This window comes from Monopterus albus, unplaced genomic scaffold, assembly GCF_001952655.1.
Source record: "Monopterus albus unplaced genomic scaffold, M_albus_1.0 scaffold14.1, whole genome shotgun sequence".
Lineage (NCBI taxonomy): Eukaryota > Metazoa > Chordata > Actinopteri > Synbranchiformes > Synbranchidae > Monopterus > Monopterus albus.
In genome coordinates, this window is record NW_018127894.1 from 2,644,363 (window position 1) to 2,661,927 (window position 17,565).

The following is a 17,565-nucleotide window of genomic DNA, read 5'->3' on the forward strand; positions in this document are numbered from 1 at the left end:
AGCCGGGGTCTGTCGGAGGTTTCTTCCGTTAAAGGGAGTTTTTCCTCCCCACTGTCGCCAAGTGCTTGCTCAAGGGGGATTTGTTGGGTTTTCCCTATGTAATAATATTGATAACAATAAGGTCTAGACCTTACTTTGTAAAGTGTCCTGAGATGACTTTTGTTGTGATTTGGCGCTATACAAATAAAATTTGATTTGATTTGACTTCATCACACTCAAAAAACAGGGCCCTGGCCAGGAAATGGCCCGGCTTTAGACAGAGCAGCGAGATTTAGATTTTCAGTGAGCTTATGTGTGGGACTATTTCTTGCAACCAGCTGCTGGCTGTAGACTTTCCCAGTGCTTCACTGTTTATGGGATAGTGACCCTCCTCTTCTTATAGTCATGGTTCCAGATAAATGAACCCTGTAATGTTTTGTTTATTAAAAGGGATTTCACTGTATAGTTAAGTATCCTTGTCGTACCTCTCATGTTCCCTGCAGAGTGTCATAGTCAGCCAGCAGCAGTGTTGGAGCAGCAGCAGGTAGACCTGGTGGACCCAGAGTTCCAGTCTGTTCTGGATGTGGGCAGTCTGCTGAAGCTCAACTCTGCTGGAGACCACATAAAGGACGACAGAGAGGGTAAAGCAAACGGATGCGCACACAGTTTATTCTGGAATTATATCCAGAAGTGAGGCTCAGGGGGAATTTAATGTTTACTTCTCATTAGTTTCGACTATGGTTCTGTTGAGACTTTAAGGTCTCAGCATGTTTGGACTGGTGAGCGAAAATGACTGATAAAATTTTCTTGTTGCTAGTTGACCCAGCTTTTGTGGTTATGACTTGATGTTAGACAGTCGTGCAAGTGAATGTTTAACTCTACAGGATTAGGATAGAAATGTTTTTAATTCTCTTCTAGGAGCTGTTGACTTGATTGATGAGTTAATCTCGACTGATGGTAAGCATTGCAAGACCTGTTTACATTTATTCACTATTACAGTATAGATTACAGACCTGACTAACAAGGAACATGTTGCTGCACTGCCTAATTAAAAGTTTCAAGCCTGGTCAGAAATGTGTTCTCGAGCAACTATAATGGCCACCCAACAGTGACGCTGTTGAATCCTGGAGTCCACCTGTACCGTAGTTCAGCCAGGTGTGAAGTTAAACTACTGCTGTTTGGTTACTCTTTAAACAGGAAATCCACAAAATTAGTCTACAGATGTGTTTGCAATTCTTTTGACTTGAGCTAAATGCTAACATCAACATTCTGATGTGTGCACAGTGACCATGTTATTATACTGATGATCATCAGGCATAATGTTTATGTTCAGCATCTTAGTTTGGCACGTTACCATGCAAACATTTGCTAAATGAAAGCGCAACTAATGATGATGGGAATGTTTTGCAGGCATTTATTCATAATTCAAGGCATTGGACAAATAGATTTTGACCTGATGAAGTCAGTCAGGGGATCAGTAAAGTTACATCCATCATCTAGGGATGATGAATGTCTGGACAAAATTTTATGCAGTTCATTTAAAAGACCAAAATAGTTTCAGGGTACATGCTTTTTCATCCAGGCCTTTCAAAGGATTATGTCAGATGTGTGTTATTACATGTGCTAGAGGAATAAATGCATCTTTTTGGCAACTGAAGAACCTTGCTGCTGTTGCTTTGTCGGTGTGAGGACAGTTTTTTTAATGAATGGAGTCCATTAAAAGATGCTGAGATATTTTGATATTTTACAAGGTAAGTAAAAACTTTGACTTGTTGGTGGGGCTGGAGAAAAAAGTTAGGGGCTTACCAAAGTATTAGGATTTTCATAGTTTTCCAAAATTTCAAGGCAATTTGTTGCTTATTTGCACATTTTAAAAGTTTTTTTAATAGATTTTAGTATTTTATGTGATTTACAAAGTCGTGTTGTGGAAATTTTGTTGTGTATTTTAACATTTACCATAGATTTAATATAAACTTAGGAAGTTTTTATTAGGATTTTTCTATGGACACAGTGGATATCTGAACCACATTTCATGTCAATCCATTCAACATGTGTTGAGATATTTCAATTTAAACCAAAATAGTTGACTGTCCAACACTGCCATCACCACAACTATGCTATAAAAATCTATACCTTGCCTTTCTGACTGTCATTGCCACTCTCTTTATTTCTTACAGGCATAGACTACAGCTTCAACCTGGACGGCACTGAGGGAGTGTGTGACCTGTTTGATTTGCAGATCCTCAATTACTGATTGACAGCAGCTCTGCTAGATGCTCGTACAATCTCTGGAAGGGCTTTTTGCCTCTCTCTAAAGATGCTTCACACACACCTTTTCCCAATTTAGATACAGGGCATCGCCTTCACTGACATCAATGTTATATTACAATAAAATGTCTTACACACATTAGACTTCCTCTCTCTCTCTCTCTCTCTCTCTCTGCCAAGCAACTTTACATTGCTATACCGGCCTTTTGCCCTCAGCCAACACAAAAAATTACCAAAAGATATTAATGCAGCCAGGGTTAATTATGTCTCCAGTGGGATTTAAATGGTTTACTGGGTGGTTATCTACAACATTCCATTGAGATAACGTGTCTTATGGGAAGAACAACAGGACAAATCTACCTACTGCACTTTTGCCTGTATCTTTCTATTTTTCCACATTCAGTGGAAAATGCGAGAACTGAAGACAACTGCTTTGTTTTCTGTACTTTATCAACATTTGAGAGTATGTCAGCGTTCTGCTCGAGTTGATATTTACCAGTAACCTCTTCAGTATTGGCCTTTTTCCCTACCATTTGATACAGGGGTGATCTAGTTTTTCATTGAAAGCATATTGTGTAAAAACCTAACAAATGTTATAGTTATGTTTCTTAAAACAGCATGTTGTATTTAATGCGTGAGTGTTTTTCAATTACATTTTGTAACATTGTTCTTGTAAAAAATGTTTTCTTTTATAATTTATTGTGACACTGCCCTTTGGTTTTTGATTTTTTTTAATAGTCTTACAACTACAGTTATATATTTGAGCAAGTAATATTTTGTACTTATTTAAAAAAAGATTGTTGGTTCTAGGTTGTTTAAACTAGAGCTGGTTGACTGCCTTAATTGTAATTTAATGATTGCATCAGCCACATTTCTAATCTGAAATTTCAGATACAAAGAGCCTTAAAATTTTTGTACATTTATAATGTTCTTTGATTACAACAAGTCATTTTTGTTATATTTTGTTTTTCCAATAAATGGATTTGATCTCCACTTGTGAAATGTTCTTTTCAGACAATGATCATATCTTAAATTGAAAACAAACTATTTTGTTATTTAGCTGTTATTAACTCAGTTGTCAAGGTTGTGTTAACTCGTACAAAGGGCTGTGTGTATCACATTGAATCTAACTGCTTCTAGCTTCTCAACTTGAAATGATTTCATTTTGGCAGAGTGAAGTGTTTTGTTCCATTTAACAGATGGTAAATCTTAGGCACATGGTTTCCAGATGAGACTGCACAGGCACCAGAGCGTGACCTACAGCATCATTTGAAAACCATTACTTGATTTGTATCATCTGGGTCACAGGAAGAAAGCTAATAAACATTCAACCTTAAAAAATATGATCAGGGCATCTGTTCAGTGGAGAACTTCTGATTACCATTGAGTGAACGCCCTCTTGTTTGAGACCTTGACAAGCCACAGCATGCATACAGTATGTGGAACTGAAAAAATAACTGATGCAAGGGATGTCTAAAATATTTGAACTATGTAGTGTTGTGTTTTATGTCCAGCTACTTAACAAAAAACACTGGCTTGTTTATCTAAATAGGGTGAAGAATGTATGCAACCCTCCCTCTCTGTGTAGCTACACAAGTGACTACTAACAGTGTTTTCTTACTGGGTTAAATCAGTGTTTCTAATGATCAAGTTAGATTTGCAGCTATCAAGAGCCTGACAAGCTTTTCAACATTTTATCACCTCATAAAAATTATACTAGGAGTTGTTTTTTCAGTCTGTTGTGCAGATTTTCCAAGGAATTCAGGAAATAACATGGCTGTGACTTTCCCACATGAAAGGGAGGCAAATCCCACCGGATGGATATTTGACACAAGTTTTGAAAGCAATATATGTGTAATTTGTGTGGGTAATCTTTTTAATTAACATATTAAGTGTGTCTCAGTATTGTCTGATGGATGCTGCAGTGTCAAATGTGGGTATTTGGACAGACCTTTGTTTTTATCTGGAATTTTAAAATTGTACATTACTGGCACTATAAACAAATCGTTTTGGCAGAAAAAATATTCCTTGTATCGAAAACAATTTTCGAGCTTTTCATGAGCTTTGTAATACACAGTGTTTTACAAGTAATAACTTAATACCATCAGAACTGTTTAAGAACTTGGATTAATTTACTGAGCTACCATTTAGTATATAATTACAATATATAAAGCTTTATTATGCTGCAACATAATGGGGCGACTGGGGATGTGATTATTCTACAAATGGTTCCAGTCAATTCTTAATTAGATGCCTTTTATTATAACATATGCCACAATCAGGTTTTAAAGTTCATCTGGCAGTTCTCTTCTATGTGGAGCTATGATACAGAAATGTAGATAGACAAAAGGTCATAGGTTGAAAACTGAGAAAGTTCTGGTGTCTACAAAGACAGTACATCAGTATAATAATTTTATAATGATTAAATAATTAATAAATGTTTATAAAACCATCTAACAGTGCATAATGCATAAAGTATCATGTTTCTCTCCATACTTCAGGAAGCTCTGTGTGTCTCTTGTGGGACTCTTCTGAAAAAGCTGATGTCTTAAGGTTGAATTAAAGTTCAAAATGGTTACTGTCATGAAAATGCTGCACCTCAGACAAAGTAGTGCTTTTTTGGGACCAGGATATACATATTTGTTTTTTCTTTTATCACTCACAAATGAAAAATACAAATTTGCCAGCCATGCCACCTTGGTAAACCTGAGATCCCTTTGCAAACTGTTCCATGTTTCTTTGCCATCTCTGTCTGAACAACAGGAAGAGTCAGCAAGTACAGTAGGGGTCATGTGAACTAACATTGTATGTAAGAGATGGATACTGAGAAATGAGTTTACAGATGTATGGTGGGAGTTTATATCTGCCATAACTTGCAATAACAACTTCCTTTTTACACATGCTTCCACTACTGCCTTAGTACCAGAGTCAATTTCCTTGTATATTCGAACACACTTGGTCATTAAAGATGATTCTGAGTCTACTGCTGCTGCTTTTAACAGCCTACACCAGAGAATAACTGAATCTGCTCTTCTAAATGCTAAATAAGTCATTTTAAAATATATATGCCTTTCACCATGAAGTACATGTTCATATTGAGAAGGTGTTTGTCTCTTGAGATACACTGTGGGAGTTAAATGTCATGTCCATCCCTTCCTCCTCTGCAGGATGGTCCCTTCTCCTCCTCCTCCTCTTCTCACCAAACTTTTTGGCCACTTTCATCATGTGCTGCCTGAACGAGGACCCCATGAAGGCGTAGAGGATCGGGTTGAGGCAGCAGTGAGTGAGGGCCAGGCTCTCCGTCACTTGAGCTGCCTGATCTAGCACTTTACTCGTCCCACAGTGATCCACTAAAGCGTAGACTGAGTCCATAGCACGATAGACCTTCAGCACATTATAAGGCAGCTGTGTGACCACAAACGCCCCCACTACTATGAGGAGGACACGCAGAGCTTTCCACTTCTTGCCTCTGCTCTCGACAGGGAGGCTGTTAAGGGCTCGGCCCATGCTCCAGTAACAGATCACCATAACCAGGAAAGGAAGCAGGAACCCCAGCAAAACTTCAGCTATCTCCAGGGCAGCTTTACCACCTCTGGCCATGGATGGAGGATATATAGCCAGGCACACACTCCTATTAGATGCCCACCTCACTTCTGAGAGTATTAAATCAGGGAGACCAAGCATAAAAGCTGTTGCCCAAACAACTAAACACACCTTCCAGCAGTGTCTCCTGTTGAACACCTTCTGCAACAGCCCTCTTTGTTCTTCACCTTGTACCCTGGCTAATGCTAAGTAACGATCCAAGCTGATGCAGGCCAGCAGCAGCATGCAGCAGGTGAAGTTGACCGTGTAGAAGGCCGAGACGATCTTACAGACGACCTCGCCCACCATCCAGCCCCTTGATGCATCCACGGCCCAGAAAGGCAGCGTGAAGAGCAGGAGCAGGTCGGCCATAGCCAGGTGGGTCAGGAAAGCATCCATCATGGTCTTCAGGCGTTTGTGATAGGCATAGACAGCCATGACTAAGGCATTTCCTGCCAGTCCCACCACCAGACAGACGGTGTACATGATGGGAAGGAAGAGGGCAGCGAAGGAACGGATGTCATCCTTCTCACAAAGAGAGGGGTAGTCATCATAGCTGATGTTGAAGCTGAAGTTATCATGGTAAAAGTAGTCGTCCTCAGACACTTCCATGCTAATCAGATAGAGCTGTGAGAGAGAGGACATTTTAGACTACTTGTTTGTGGCCTTTAAACATTAACAGCTCTGCATGTGCAACAATGTGGTGGAAAGTTACTATGCACATTTACTCAGTTATTTAAAGTGAAATGCTCTTAGGCCATACATTTTGAAGTAGTATATGTAGGTGGGATGTAGTTACAAGAAGGACTGCATTGTGGTTGGATTGTAAAACAGTGAACATGGTTTAGTAAATATAGCTATTGCAGTACAGAGCTCCACACCTCATTCTATGATGTCACTCTGCTAGCCGTCCACACTAGCTAATGAGGACATGATCACATGCTTTTGACTTTCAATATGATGGGTGGTTTTAGTTAGTCATCCCAAATGTCATGGGTCATCAAAAAAAAAAAAAAAATTTTTAAAGGAACAGAAAAGACAGGGATGCTGTTATAAAAATACCAAAAAACTGTTTTTGACACATTTGGCATGTAAGAAGTGTTACATAACTACTTAACACAATGGCACAAAAGAGAAAATGTACTGTATTTTTCATGTTTGTGTTTTTAAACATTCAGCATTCTGCTTAAGCAATAATGTGTAGATACTTGGGCGTTACAGGCCAAAGCAAATAACTGAGAAAGGAACACAAAGTGATGATAATTTAGTGTACTGACTCAGCTAAAGCGACAAGCAAATCTAGTGCTAGTGTCTGGATTTAATATTCTCAGTAATGCTTTCAAAATTAGCTTTGTTCTACTGCTGAACTAGAACTAGGCTTGGTTCCAAAGTAGGAAATCTGTGGTTTGGGAAACCGCATGTACAGCAGAACCGCTGCAGTCTGCAGATGGTTGTGTGATTGTAAGTTAATTATTGCACTGTGATATGATCAGTTTTAGCATCCACATTTAACATCTGGCCAAAATGTCTTGATCTGAATAAAGGGTTTAGTCTGTCTCTCTGCACTGTGATACAGGCAAAAGGCAGAGGAGGATACATAGTTACCGCAGACTGTGTAAACTATCACATTCTTTTGGCTGAGATTTCCCCTCCAACACACTTAGGATGAAATGTTTTGTCATGTCTTTGACACCTCCACATACTCATAATTTCTTATCAAACAAATCTGGATATGTTTTTTTAAAAGACTGTGTGCTGTATCCCTGGTTGACCAGAGGATAAATGCAGTGATGGAAAGTAAGTACAGTTACTCATGTATTGTATTTACATGACACTGCTTTGGGGAAACGGACACAGCTGTGTTTATTCAAAGTTCACTGCTGGAGATGTTCCTTTACTATGTTAATGAATAATAACTAATCTGTTTAAAATGATGTGGTGAAGAAAATATTCAGATCTTCCTATAGTAATTCAGAAGAATGTATTAGCAGTGCCTTTATGTAGTATTTACGGTTGTAGTTAGCTGAGGTGGATGCATTTTTATTTTAAATCTACTGTTGGGTAGTTTATAGCAGTCTATTATATTTCATAAAACGTGATGCAGAGTGCGTGAAATCTGAATTTGCATAGCGACAAGTAGCTGCCTCATAAATAGACTAAAAGGTACAGTGAAGTAAACTATAAAACACTTGGCTGCAGTGCAAATGGCCTAATTGACAAAATAGCTACAGTAAATTCCAGTAATGACAAGATGGTTAGAAACTTCCCAATAGTAGGTTCGTGCGTGTGTGACACAATTTTGTGTCCGTGTATTTGTAGAGGTGGCGCGCAAACGGCTTCAGGTGGAGCTGACGGAGAAGCTGAGAAGGAGATGTTAGGTTACAGATGAATGAAGGTGTATCTGAGTCTAACGTGTATCAGATACTCACGGTATCTGTCCCATCAGTTCCGTGCACAGTCAGATCCGCTCGGAGGTTTCGTTGCTGACTATGTGCTTAGAAGGGTGCGTTTGTTTTGACACCCGAGTAGCCGGAGTGGGCGAGGACACCAAAAAGAGCTGTGTGCTCGATGCGAAGGTACCATGTCATATGGTACAACGTTTATGTGGATAACGGAAACTCCAAGTAACTGTGTACATTTACTCAAGTAATACACAAGTATAATTCTGAAGTACTTGTGTATTTTCATTTTATGCTACTTTATACTTTTACTGCACTACAGTTAAATCAGTTCATTGATGAATTGTTCAGTCTATGAAGCAGTAAAAAAAAAGCCTTCCCATCTGACGGTGAAGTCCAAAACCCCAAAAGATATTTAATTTACCATCACATAATAAAACCAACCAGTAAATCGTCACATTTGAGAAGCTGGAAGTAGCAAATAGTAGTAGTAGTACTAGTAGTAATAGTAGCAAAGAGTTGCCATTTAATTTAATTTTGAAATATTTGACCCAAAGAGTTGCCATTTAATTTAATTTTGATCATAATCATCTCAGCTTTATTTTGATACCAGTGCTTTTGTACTAATAAGTCAAAACATGAGTTTTACATGTAACTGAGTATATCTACAACGTATTGCTAGTTTTACTCAAGCAATAAAAGACGAGTACTTCACTGATCATGTGGCTCATCAAACTGGCAATGTCCATTGCCCTATTGCACATGCAAAACAATATAAAACACTTTCACTGTTTGTTTACACCTACAGGAATACTAGATTTGCAGGTGTCCCACATCATAATAAATCAGATTTGATCAACTGTAAAAGTACAAACTACAATTTAGGTTTGCCTTCCACTATATAGAAGGATTGGTGTTGTTATAGGATTTGATTATGAACACACCCAAGCATCAAGTCAGAAACCAGTCTTACCCTTAGTCACAGCTTTGTGTCTCTGGCCAAAAAGCAAAGTTCCGTTCAGTTAGAATTCCAGCTGAGTCTTGTACCTCCACACACTGTAACACATTTCTGAGAAGGATGACTCAGAGAGAGAGAGAGAGAAGTGACGGGATACAGAAATCAAGTCACAGTCTCACTCTTTGTTTATCGAGGAAACCATTTTGGCTTTATGAACATGCATAAACTTGCAAACACTGAGACAAAAGCAGATTAAGAGGTACAACACAAACAATGTCATTACACTATTCATAAAATACATAAAAGTAAAGGAATTAATGCAAAGATAAAAGGTGTTTAGCTCAGCAGTGGAAAAAGAGAATAAATGTGTGCATACTTGTGCAAAAAGCACCTATTTCATCCTAAATATGCAATGCTACAGTCATTACTCATTATTAAAGGACACCCTACTGCCACTAAAAAAGAAACATACTTGTGGTGTATTAACTGCACTTTACCTTCATCCGCACCCACAGTATTAATAACTACCCTGCAGCTGAAACCACAAGGAATGTGGGAGATTACCTTTCAGGTTTAATCTATCAAGATTTCGATTGGCGGGGGGCCAAGGCCGCATAAATAATGATCCCCACTGAGGGAGGGCCCAGATTTCTTAGGTTTTGATTATCATCTGATTATATATGTTGCCACTCGAAATTCTTGCACATTTTTCCAAATGTTGTCTAAAGTGCGTTACCTGGGCAGGTCCCAGCTTAACGTTTCAGTTAAAATGTTTGTTGTTATTGTTTATTTTAAAAGGTTCTTCTGTTCTTAAGTGTCACCAAGCTGTTTGCTATTCATACATGTAGAATGCTATAATAATGGAGGCTTCAAACATGATGAGACTCTTCTTTGTTTCCATCACTTTATTTTGCTTGTAACAAAGTGAACTATAGATGTAAAAAAACAAAGAAAAGAAAAAGAAAAAAGCTGACTGACTCCATCTTGTGGTCATATTATGTAGCACTAGAGATAAAAGTATTATTTGTCTGCACAATTCGATTTTAAAAAATGACTTGAAGTAGAACAGAAATAAATGTATCTTTCTAGAAGTAACAAATCTGTTGAGCAATCAGTATATTTGATCATTTCATGGTTGTGTCTGTTATGCTGACATGCTTTTCATTTTTTAAAATAACTGTGTTCTGGTATTGTCTTAAATCAGGAATTATCAGGAGTGGAGTGCTCAGGTCATGTAGTCAGGAGTCACTGCTTCATATTCCAGAGCGGAGCCCTTCAGAAAAACAGGTAAGAATGAGTTTATAGAGTTATTTACTGATGCTACTGCTACACCACTGAATTTACACAATTTAACAAAATGATTTCACTCTTCAGCATTTTCAAAGATGAACAAAAATATATTAGACTGGCAGTCGTTTCCTTTAAGAGATATAAAGGTGGCTTATTTTTCTTCTTACTGTTTCGCCATAGTTTTTCATTTGCTGTCATTTGATGAAGCTGTGCATCAAACAGAACAAAGGCTTTTGTAGCTCATATGAGCATCATACAGTATTGTTCAAAATAATATCAAAGAGCTTCTTTTAAGCTCCTTACAGTCAGTGACCACCACTGTGTTTTCTTACCCCATTAGGAGGTGGGTCATCTTGGGTCATTAGAGCAGCTGCATCAGTAGAAGTGGAGGCCGTGAGAAGCAGGAAACCCTGCAGACACAACAGGACCAGGAGCATACTTTTGTCCATGGCTGATGAACTGAGGAGTTTGGTTTCGCTATGAAACACACAGGTCTTTATATACTTACTGCCAACAAACCAGCCGTAATGAGAAGCAATTAAAAGGGTGTATGCAGCAGTATAATAACCCATCTACACACGCATGCATGCACAAATCTGCAGACTGAAATTTTGTAACATCAAGTGTGATTTAATCTTGACTCTATTTATTTGATGAATATCGGTGTTTCCTTCAATTTCAGCTCCTACTGGGACATTTCCTGCTCCTCTGTAAAAATAGTGTCCACTTCAAACGCAAACCAGTTAGACCCCGCCCCCGGGTTCATGTTTTAATCACAAGAAAAGGAAAAGTAGCGACAAAGCCACAAAGAAGAGGGAGACTTTAGTTTGTTGAGTGGAACAGAATGAAAGTGCTGAGACTGAACTGGCTTGTCTTCAAGAGTGACAGTATTTTTACATTAGTGTGCCTTGACCTAAAACATATGTTATGTGGCAGTAATACATTTCTGCTTAGACCAGATTATAAATGATTTTCTAGGGTAGAACACTATATCCCAAATGAGGAGCCGGTTTTGTGGATTGTGCCACATGCATGTCATATCAGTTATCATAATTAGCATTCACATCAGGCTTTCTGAAAGCTCTGGGGTATCCAGCTCAGCATGTATGGGCTTCCCCAAAAACTAAACAAATACAGAGACCTGCTGTAGCTTCTGAATGACCGTCGACATTAGTGATGAATGAAATCACTGAAGATGCTCTATGTTAATGAAGATCATTTATTTACACACACTGGCTTTGTATGTAGCCTGGGTAAATCAGCTTGTACCAGATGAGGCTACAGATTACAAGATGCTGAATGGCATTGTTTTTTACTTTATGTCTGGTGGGTTCATTTCATCTCAGTTACACCTGTCAGCTGCATGTTTGAGCCTATTATGTCAAACCTGTGTTCATGACCTGGCAGTTTGTGTTTCTTTTGTTGTTTGTAGTATCACTTTAGATTTGGAATAGCAGGATAATTGTGGAAACCAAAGCCTGACTTCTTCTTCTGATGCCACTGGAGGTTATGGACAGACCATACAATAGTTTGGATTCAACAGTTAAGCAGACCTAGTGGTTGCCTGACAAGAAAATGTAACAATAGGTTGCAATAAGCTGCTTGGTTGTTTATTAGGTGAAGAAAGGCTCCCAGTAAGTCTGGTCAGCTCCCGGTGTGAATGTAGGGAACTGAGGGATATTTTCTGTCAGTGCTGCCAAAATAAATTCCTACTATTGTTTATAGAATTAATTCTTCTGTCTGTCGATGTTAGATAGACATTCATGTAACTGCATGCACAGTGTAATAATGGAAGCTTGGGGATGTTTGTATCATTCACTTTACTTTGTTTGCAACAAATCACAGAAAGTGAACCATTGCAGTAAAACTGGGTTAACTGGTGCTATCTTGTGGTCAAAATACAGTATGCAGCTCTTAAAATAACTTTTTTTGAATGGTGAAAGTTGACATTTGTGAGCTTAATCACTGTATCTTTTATACATTTTGTTTTATGCATATTAAACAGTTTGCAATAACATGTTTGCAAAAAAAATTGCATTTGCAGATATTAATTTTCTTACTCTTTTAATCTCCACATTAGCAGAAATAGTCACATTGCCAGTATTAGATTCATACAGACCCTGTACCATGACCATAATAAATTAGTGCACATTCATGAGCACTGTTAGACAAGCTTACTTCTTCTTCCCAGTGTAATGAGTGGCAGATTATTTTATGTTCTGGTTGGAGTTGATATGCTCATCATTTTCTTTGAATGATTTGATTTGTCCTTGGGTTGAAACCGTACAAGCAATGAGCAGTAGAGTGTTCGGGTCATGTAGTTATTGTTTAGATCAAACAATTTTAAACAGTTTTGGCCAATGAAGATCATACTGAAAATACATAATATATTCAACATGTTTGCATCTGCAAACATTTATATGAGCAGTGAGATGTGGAGCACTCATGGTGTGAAGGCGGTGGCTGATTGTACCAGTAGACTCCTCAAGAAGCTACACGTCCTAGAGAGAGAGAGAGAGAGAGAGAGAGAGAGAGAGAAACCATTAGCCGATGAAACTACACAAGAAGAAACCCCTGCAGTCTGGGTTCATTTGGGGAATTTACTGTAATTGCAAGACAGAATGAAAGTACATTCAGAGTGCTCCTCATTTTATTTAAATATGCACTGAGGGCCTGAAGTGCATGGTTGCTTTCAGAAAGAGAGAAGAAGCCAAACTGATGTTAACCCTGGTTTTTGCTCTTTCTTTTTCCCACGCTCGCTGTGTGCAAAAGATCCAGCCTGCCACTGCTTTGCTTCTAGCTGCCAAGCTCTTCTTCATGTCTGGCTGTTTGAAATGGCTAATTGCTGTTTGAAAAACACATCTTATAGCCTTTGCTAGTCGGCTAATTAACAGACCGAACTTTGACAAGAGAGTTTAGCCAGAATAACAATAGAAGTGCTGTAGGTAGCAGAGTGTCATGGAGTGGGGTGGGACAGCAGAGAGACAGCACATCCTGTCGCATTTTCACTGGATTTATCATAGGGAGAAAAATCTTAATGAATGCACCTTTAAAAAAAGCTTCTGTTTTTATGTTTGTCAGCTGTTTGTTACTCACTGTGCACGAGAATACTGTCAATAATGGAGCCGTCAGAGATGATGAGATTCTTATTTTTACTGTACTTCAACCTCTTTATTGTACTTGATGACTATCTTGTGGTGACATTATGGAGGACTAGTGAAAGGATTGTTTTATTATTTGTCTACATGTGGTTTAGAAACAATGAAAGGGAAAACAAATAGAAGCAGAAACCTAGAAGAAATAAAATACAGTCAGCTTTTGATGGTTGTCTGTCACATTGACATTTCTTTAAATAGCTGTGATCTGTTCTTGTCTTGATTCATGAATAACAAGCAGAGGAGCACTCAGGTCCTGTCCTCAGCATTCATTTCATTTCTACTTAAGTGATGGCTCTTGAGAAGAAATAAGCGGGAAAAGGTTGTTTACTGATGCTACTGCTGCATTAGTGCATTTATGCAGTCGAAAACACGTATTTCAACATTCAGCATTTTTAAAGATCAGAAAAGTAAAAATATGTTACACTGTCAGTCATTTTTTTTAGTAAGATCAAGCTGGGGATTTTGGGGAGACAGTTTATTTTAGGACAGCAAGGAGATAAACTCAGAGTGAAAAGTTTTGACTTACAAGACCACCTCTGCAACCTCGTTTCCCAAAACAGGGGTGGCACCTCTGCAACCTGGTTTCCCAAAACAGGGGTGTTGCGTTGTCGTCTGTGGTGGCCTTGGTGTCTATTACAAAATGAGGATTTTTGATGACCACCTCTGCAACCTCGTTTCCCAAAACAGGGGTGTTTCGTTGTCGTCTGTGGTGGCCTTCGTCTCTATTACAAAATGAGGATTTTTGATGAAACACATTTGATATTCAAATGCAAAAACACAAAATCAAGGATCTTCTTTCAACCTAAGAAAAGCTCCTTACAGTCAATGAACAGCACTGCGTTTTCTTACCTTAGGACAATATCGATGGTTTCTGCTCGGAGCAGCTGCATCAGTAGAAGTGGGGCTGGTGAGAAGCAGGAAACCCTGCAGACACAAAACCTCTGCAACCTGGTTTCCCAGGGCAGGGGTGTTGCTTTCGCCTTGGTCTCTATTACAAAATGAGGATTTCTGATGAAACACATTTGATATTCAAATGTAAAAACACAAAATCAAGGATCTTCTTTCAACCTAAGAAAAGCTCCTTACAGTCAATGAACAGCACTGCGTTTTCTTACCGTTGAAAGAACTTGTTGGTTTCTGCTCGGAGCAGCTGCATCAGTAGAAGTGGGGCTGGTGAGAAGCAGGAAACCCTGCAGACACAACAGGAGCAGGAGCACAGTTTTGTCCATTGCTGATGAACTGAGGAGTTTGGTTTTACTATGATACCCACAGGTCTTAATATACTTACTGCCAACAAACCACTTCCGTGTAGAAAAACAGGAACAAGAATGCACATCACTGTGCATCATGAGCAAGACAGAGTCTCAACAGAGAAATGTAATAAACCCAGCTTCCACTATCATTTAAAATATTGCATCTTTATGGTTTTATTGAAGAGGAAAGAAGTTTTTGTAATTGTACATTTTTGTAGTTTGGCAACTTTTTCTTGTCTGACAATGTATTCAATCAGCAAATTGTCACTGACACCACTCTGATAACATTTCTGAGAACTTATATCTTCTTTTCCCATTGTCATGGATGATTTGCAACATACATCTATGTGCAGTGATTACATATTGTGTCTTTATGTTGTTAGGAAGTTGCACATTATCTGGAAACTTGGAATGACCAGATATTGAAGAAAACTAACTACAATGTTGTTAGGAAGTTGCACGTTATCTGGAAACTTGGAACGACCAGATATTGAAGAAAACTAACTACAGACTGATTAACCACAGCGTTATTTTATATAGATTTTGATGCCTGTAATTATGTACTTTTACTAAAATAAAGGATCTGAATACGTCTTCCATCACTGGAATTCTCTACCTGTCCACTAGTTGCCCTCAGTGAGTTTCTGCCCTTGTTAAGCAGTCACCGGGTCCGCGCACTCACCTGCGCACCTGATCCTCATTATCAGTCTCGACCTGCAAGTCCGCTTTTCTGTGTCAGGTTTGTTTACTGTCAGTCCGTTATGATTAGAGCAGGTAAACATAGTTTTATCGTCTGCTACTTGATTGTGAGTCCTGGGCCGGACTGGAACACGTTGTTGCGGTTATTTGGGGATGTTGGCCCACTTCATGTTGTCCTGGTTTTCTCTCAGGAACCGGGACACGCTGCACCGATTCACCGGCCACCTACTGTGCCAACACCGCATGCAGCTGCACTTCTCCACCTTTGAAACGGAGGAAAATGATTTTAAAACAGCCTCCTGGAGACTCCTTGTGACTTTGGATTCTGCTTTTTGGCACTGGTTCACACAATTCAAACGAGGAGTAACCGGGCTGTGCCAGTGGTTTCCCCTCATTGTGAACCGGTGGTCGTCGTTTCAGGCAGCGAAGACGACAGACTCAGAGGTCGGTGAGTTCTTCCTAATTTAATGTGTGAACAAGATAGAGAAGACGTAAAACCCATTTAAAAATGCTTTGTCATTGCTTGTTGTCAGCAGCCTGGACAAAAATGATCAATATTCCTAGAATCAGTTCCGTGTGTGTGTGTGTGTGTGTGTGTGTGTGTGTGTGTGTGTGTGTGTGAGAGAGAGAGATCCCTCTTGAGAACATGAATCCTCAATCTGTATTGGTGAACGTAGAGGAGCGTTTTTCTTGGATAATGTTAGACTTTGATAAAGCTGCAGCATCCCAGTAGAACAATGTAGAATATTCTAAAGATGTCTAGGAAGAAGAGCTCATGATTGGAGTGGTTGATAAACCTGCTTTTCAGTAATAGAGTTGGCTTCAACATCATGTTTGAGAATGATTTCCTCCTGTTGTACCCGGTACTTTTTACCATACTGACTCTGAGAGACGAGACAGTTCAAGTAACTACAAAACAGTGCTGATTTATTCAAAGGATCACAGGTAAAATTAACATTACACACTCAGGTATCTTGCACCTCCAAACTGCTCGCAGGCAGATGTAAGATGAAAGACCCTGAACCCACCAGGCCTATACATTATATCCCTTCGGTTGGGCTAGCCCCATACTACACAGAAACGTCAACCGAGACGTCTCTGTTACCAGCTTTGCAGCTGGTCATAGCAGTAGTCAAAACATGAAGCAAATCAATGTGTGTGTGTGGCTGTTGATTAAGTGGTGTGTAGCTAAAAACATTCTCACGACCTCTAGTAACATGTCGTGACTTAAACATAAGAACATATTATGGCTAAGGCTACAGTTATACACGTCATAATAATAATATTAAACACCCTGTCTGCTGACAGTCATCAACTCTTCTCTCTAGTTATCCTTGACCAGATGTACCTTGTAGAAACTCATAAGCATGCCTAAGCATTTAACAGTCTAACTAGACATCCTATCTCCACTAAACATTTCTAATACATAAAGTATCTATCCAATATCTATCTGACTAAAAATACCTAACACTCCTCAGGAATGCTAATGCAGAAAACTCAAATCCTGCTCTGTGTTAATACCCCTGACTTTCTTGTGCAAGTATACATACGTGCAGTTCTGATGCAGTTAAATGCTCAAAAGAAAGAGGTGTTATTTAGTAGATATAGGAGTTTGAACAACCTTGTAGTTACCAGGTACCAGCCTTCTAGTGTTTTTAATGCAAAATCTAAATAGGGAACGTGGTTAATAATAGCTGTCAGATAAATGTATGGAGTAAAAACACCTGCATTTTCCTCTGAAATGTAGTGGAGTGGAAGTACAGGTATGTGCCAAAAAATTAGAATATCAAGGAAAAGTCCATTTATTTCAATAATTTGTTTCAAAAAGTGAAACTTGTATGTTATATTAGTTCACTGCACACAAAGTGAAATATTTCAAGCCTTTATTTGTTTCAATTTTGATGATTATGGATTAAAGACAAAAAAACCCAAATCCAGTATTTCACAAAATTAGAATATTTCATGTGACCAATAAAAAA

General features: G+C 38.8%; 2 protein-coding genes and 2 long non-coding RNA genes across 11 annotated transcripts in view; 2 read left to right on the forward strand and 2 right to left on the reverse strand.

Moving 5' to 3' along the window:
• Positions 1-3,155, forward strand: part of e2f5 (E2F transcription factor 5) — a 12,357-nt gene extending 9,202 nt beyond the window's left edge. For 6 of the 7 annotated variants that reach the window (XM_020591394.1, XM_020591397.1, XM_020591395.1 and 3 more), the window contains 3 exons: positions 483-620; positions 898-936; positions 2,157-3,155. In XM_020591394.1, coding sequence (XP_020447050.1) covers positions 483-620; positions 898-936; positions 2,157-2,233 — 254 coding nt within the window. In that variant the 3' untranslated portion in view covers positions 2,234-3,155. The remainder of the gene's footprint in view (positions 1-482; positions 621-897; positions 937-2,156) is intronic. The other variant, XM_020591398.1, reaches the window with a different exon arrangement.
• Positions 3,156-4,502: 1,347 nt separating this feature from the next.
• Positions 4,503-9,312, reverse strand: ackr4a (atypical chemokine receptor 4a). 2 transcript variants are annotated; one of them, XM_020591401.1, is made up of 2 exons: positions 9,202-9,312; positions 4,503-6,456 (listed from the first exon to the last, which is right to left on the reverse strand). In XM_020591401.1, exon 2 carries the CDS (start codon positions 6,439-6,441, stop codon positions 5,338-5,340), a length of 1,104 nt encoding a protein of 367 aa, XP_020447057.1. In that variant the 5' UTR covers positions 6,442-6,456; positions 9,202-9,312; the 3' UTR covers positions 4,503-5,337. The 2 variants fall into 2 exon arrangements, with proteins under 2 accessions (XP_020447057.1, XP_020447058.1); XM_020591402.1 differs by lacking the exon at positions 9,202-9,312 and adding an exon at positions 8,259-8,420.
• The window catches only part of LOC109955341 (uncharacterized), a 13,017-nt gene continuing 1,574 nt past the window's right edge, over positions 6,123-17,565 (forward strand). Inside the window, exons 1-4 of the long non-coding RNA XR_002274250.1 lie at positions 6,123-6,207; positions 10,391-10,473; positions 10,817-10,968; positions 15,778-16,034. This is a non-coding gene — a long non-coding RNA (uncharacterized LOC109955341). The remainder of the gene's footprint in view (positions 6,208-10,390; positions 10,474-10,816; positions 10,969-15,777; positions 16,035-17,565) is intronic.
• LOC109955342 (uncharacterized) lies at positions 10,966-14,570 on the reverse strand. Its single transcript, XR_002274251.1, has 4 exons — positions 14,484-14,570; positions 14,305-14,356; positions 14,161-14,177; positions 10,966-12,977 (listed from the first exon to the last, which is right to left on the reverse strand). It is a non-coding gene; the product is annotated as an uncharacterized LOC109955342 (long non-coding RNA).

Bases quoted from the DNA above. Each gene is read 5' to 3' on its own strand.
- ackr4a (XM_020591401.1), bottom strand. From the start codon at position 6,441: ATGGAAGTGTCTGAGGACGACTACTTTTACCATGATAACTTCAGCTTC.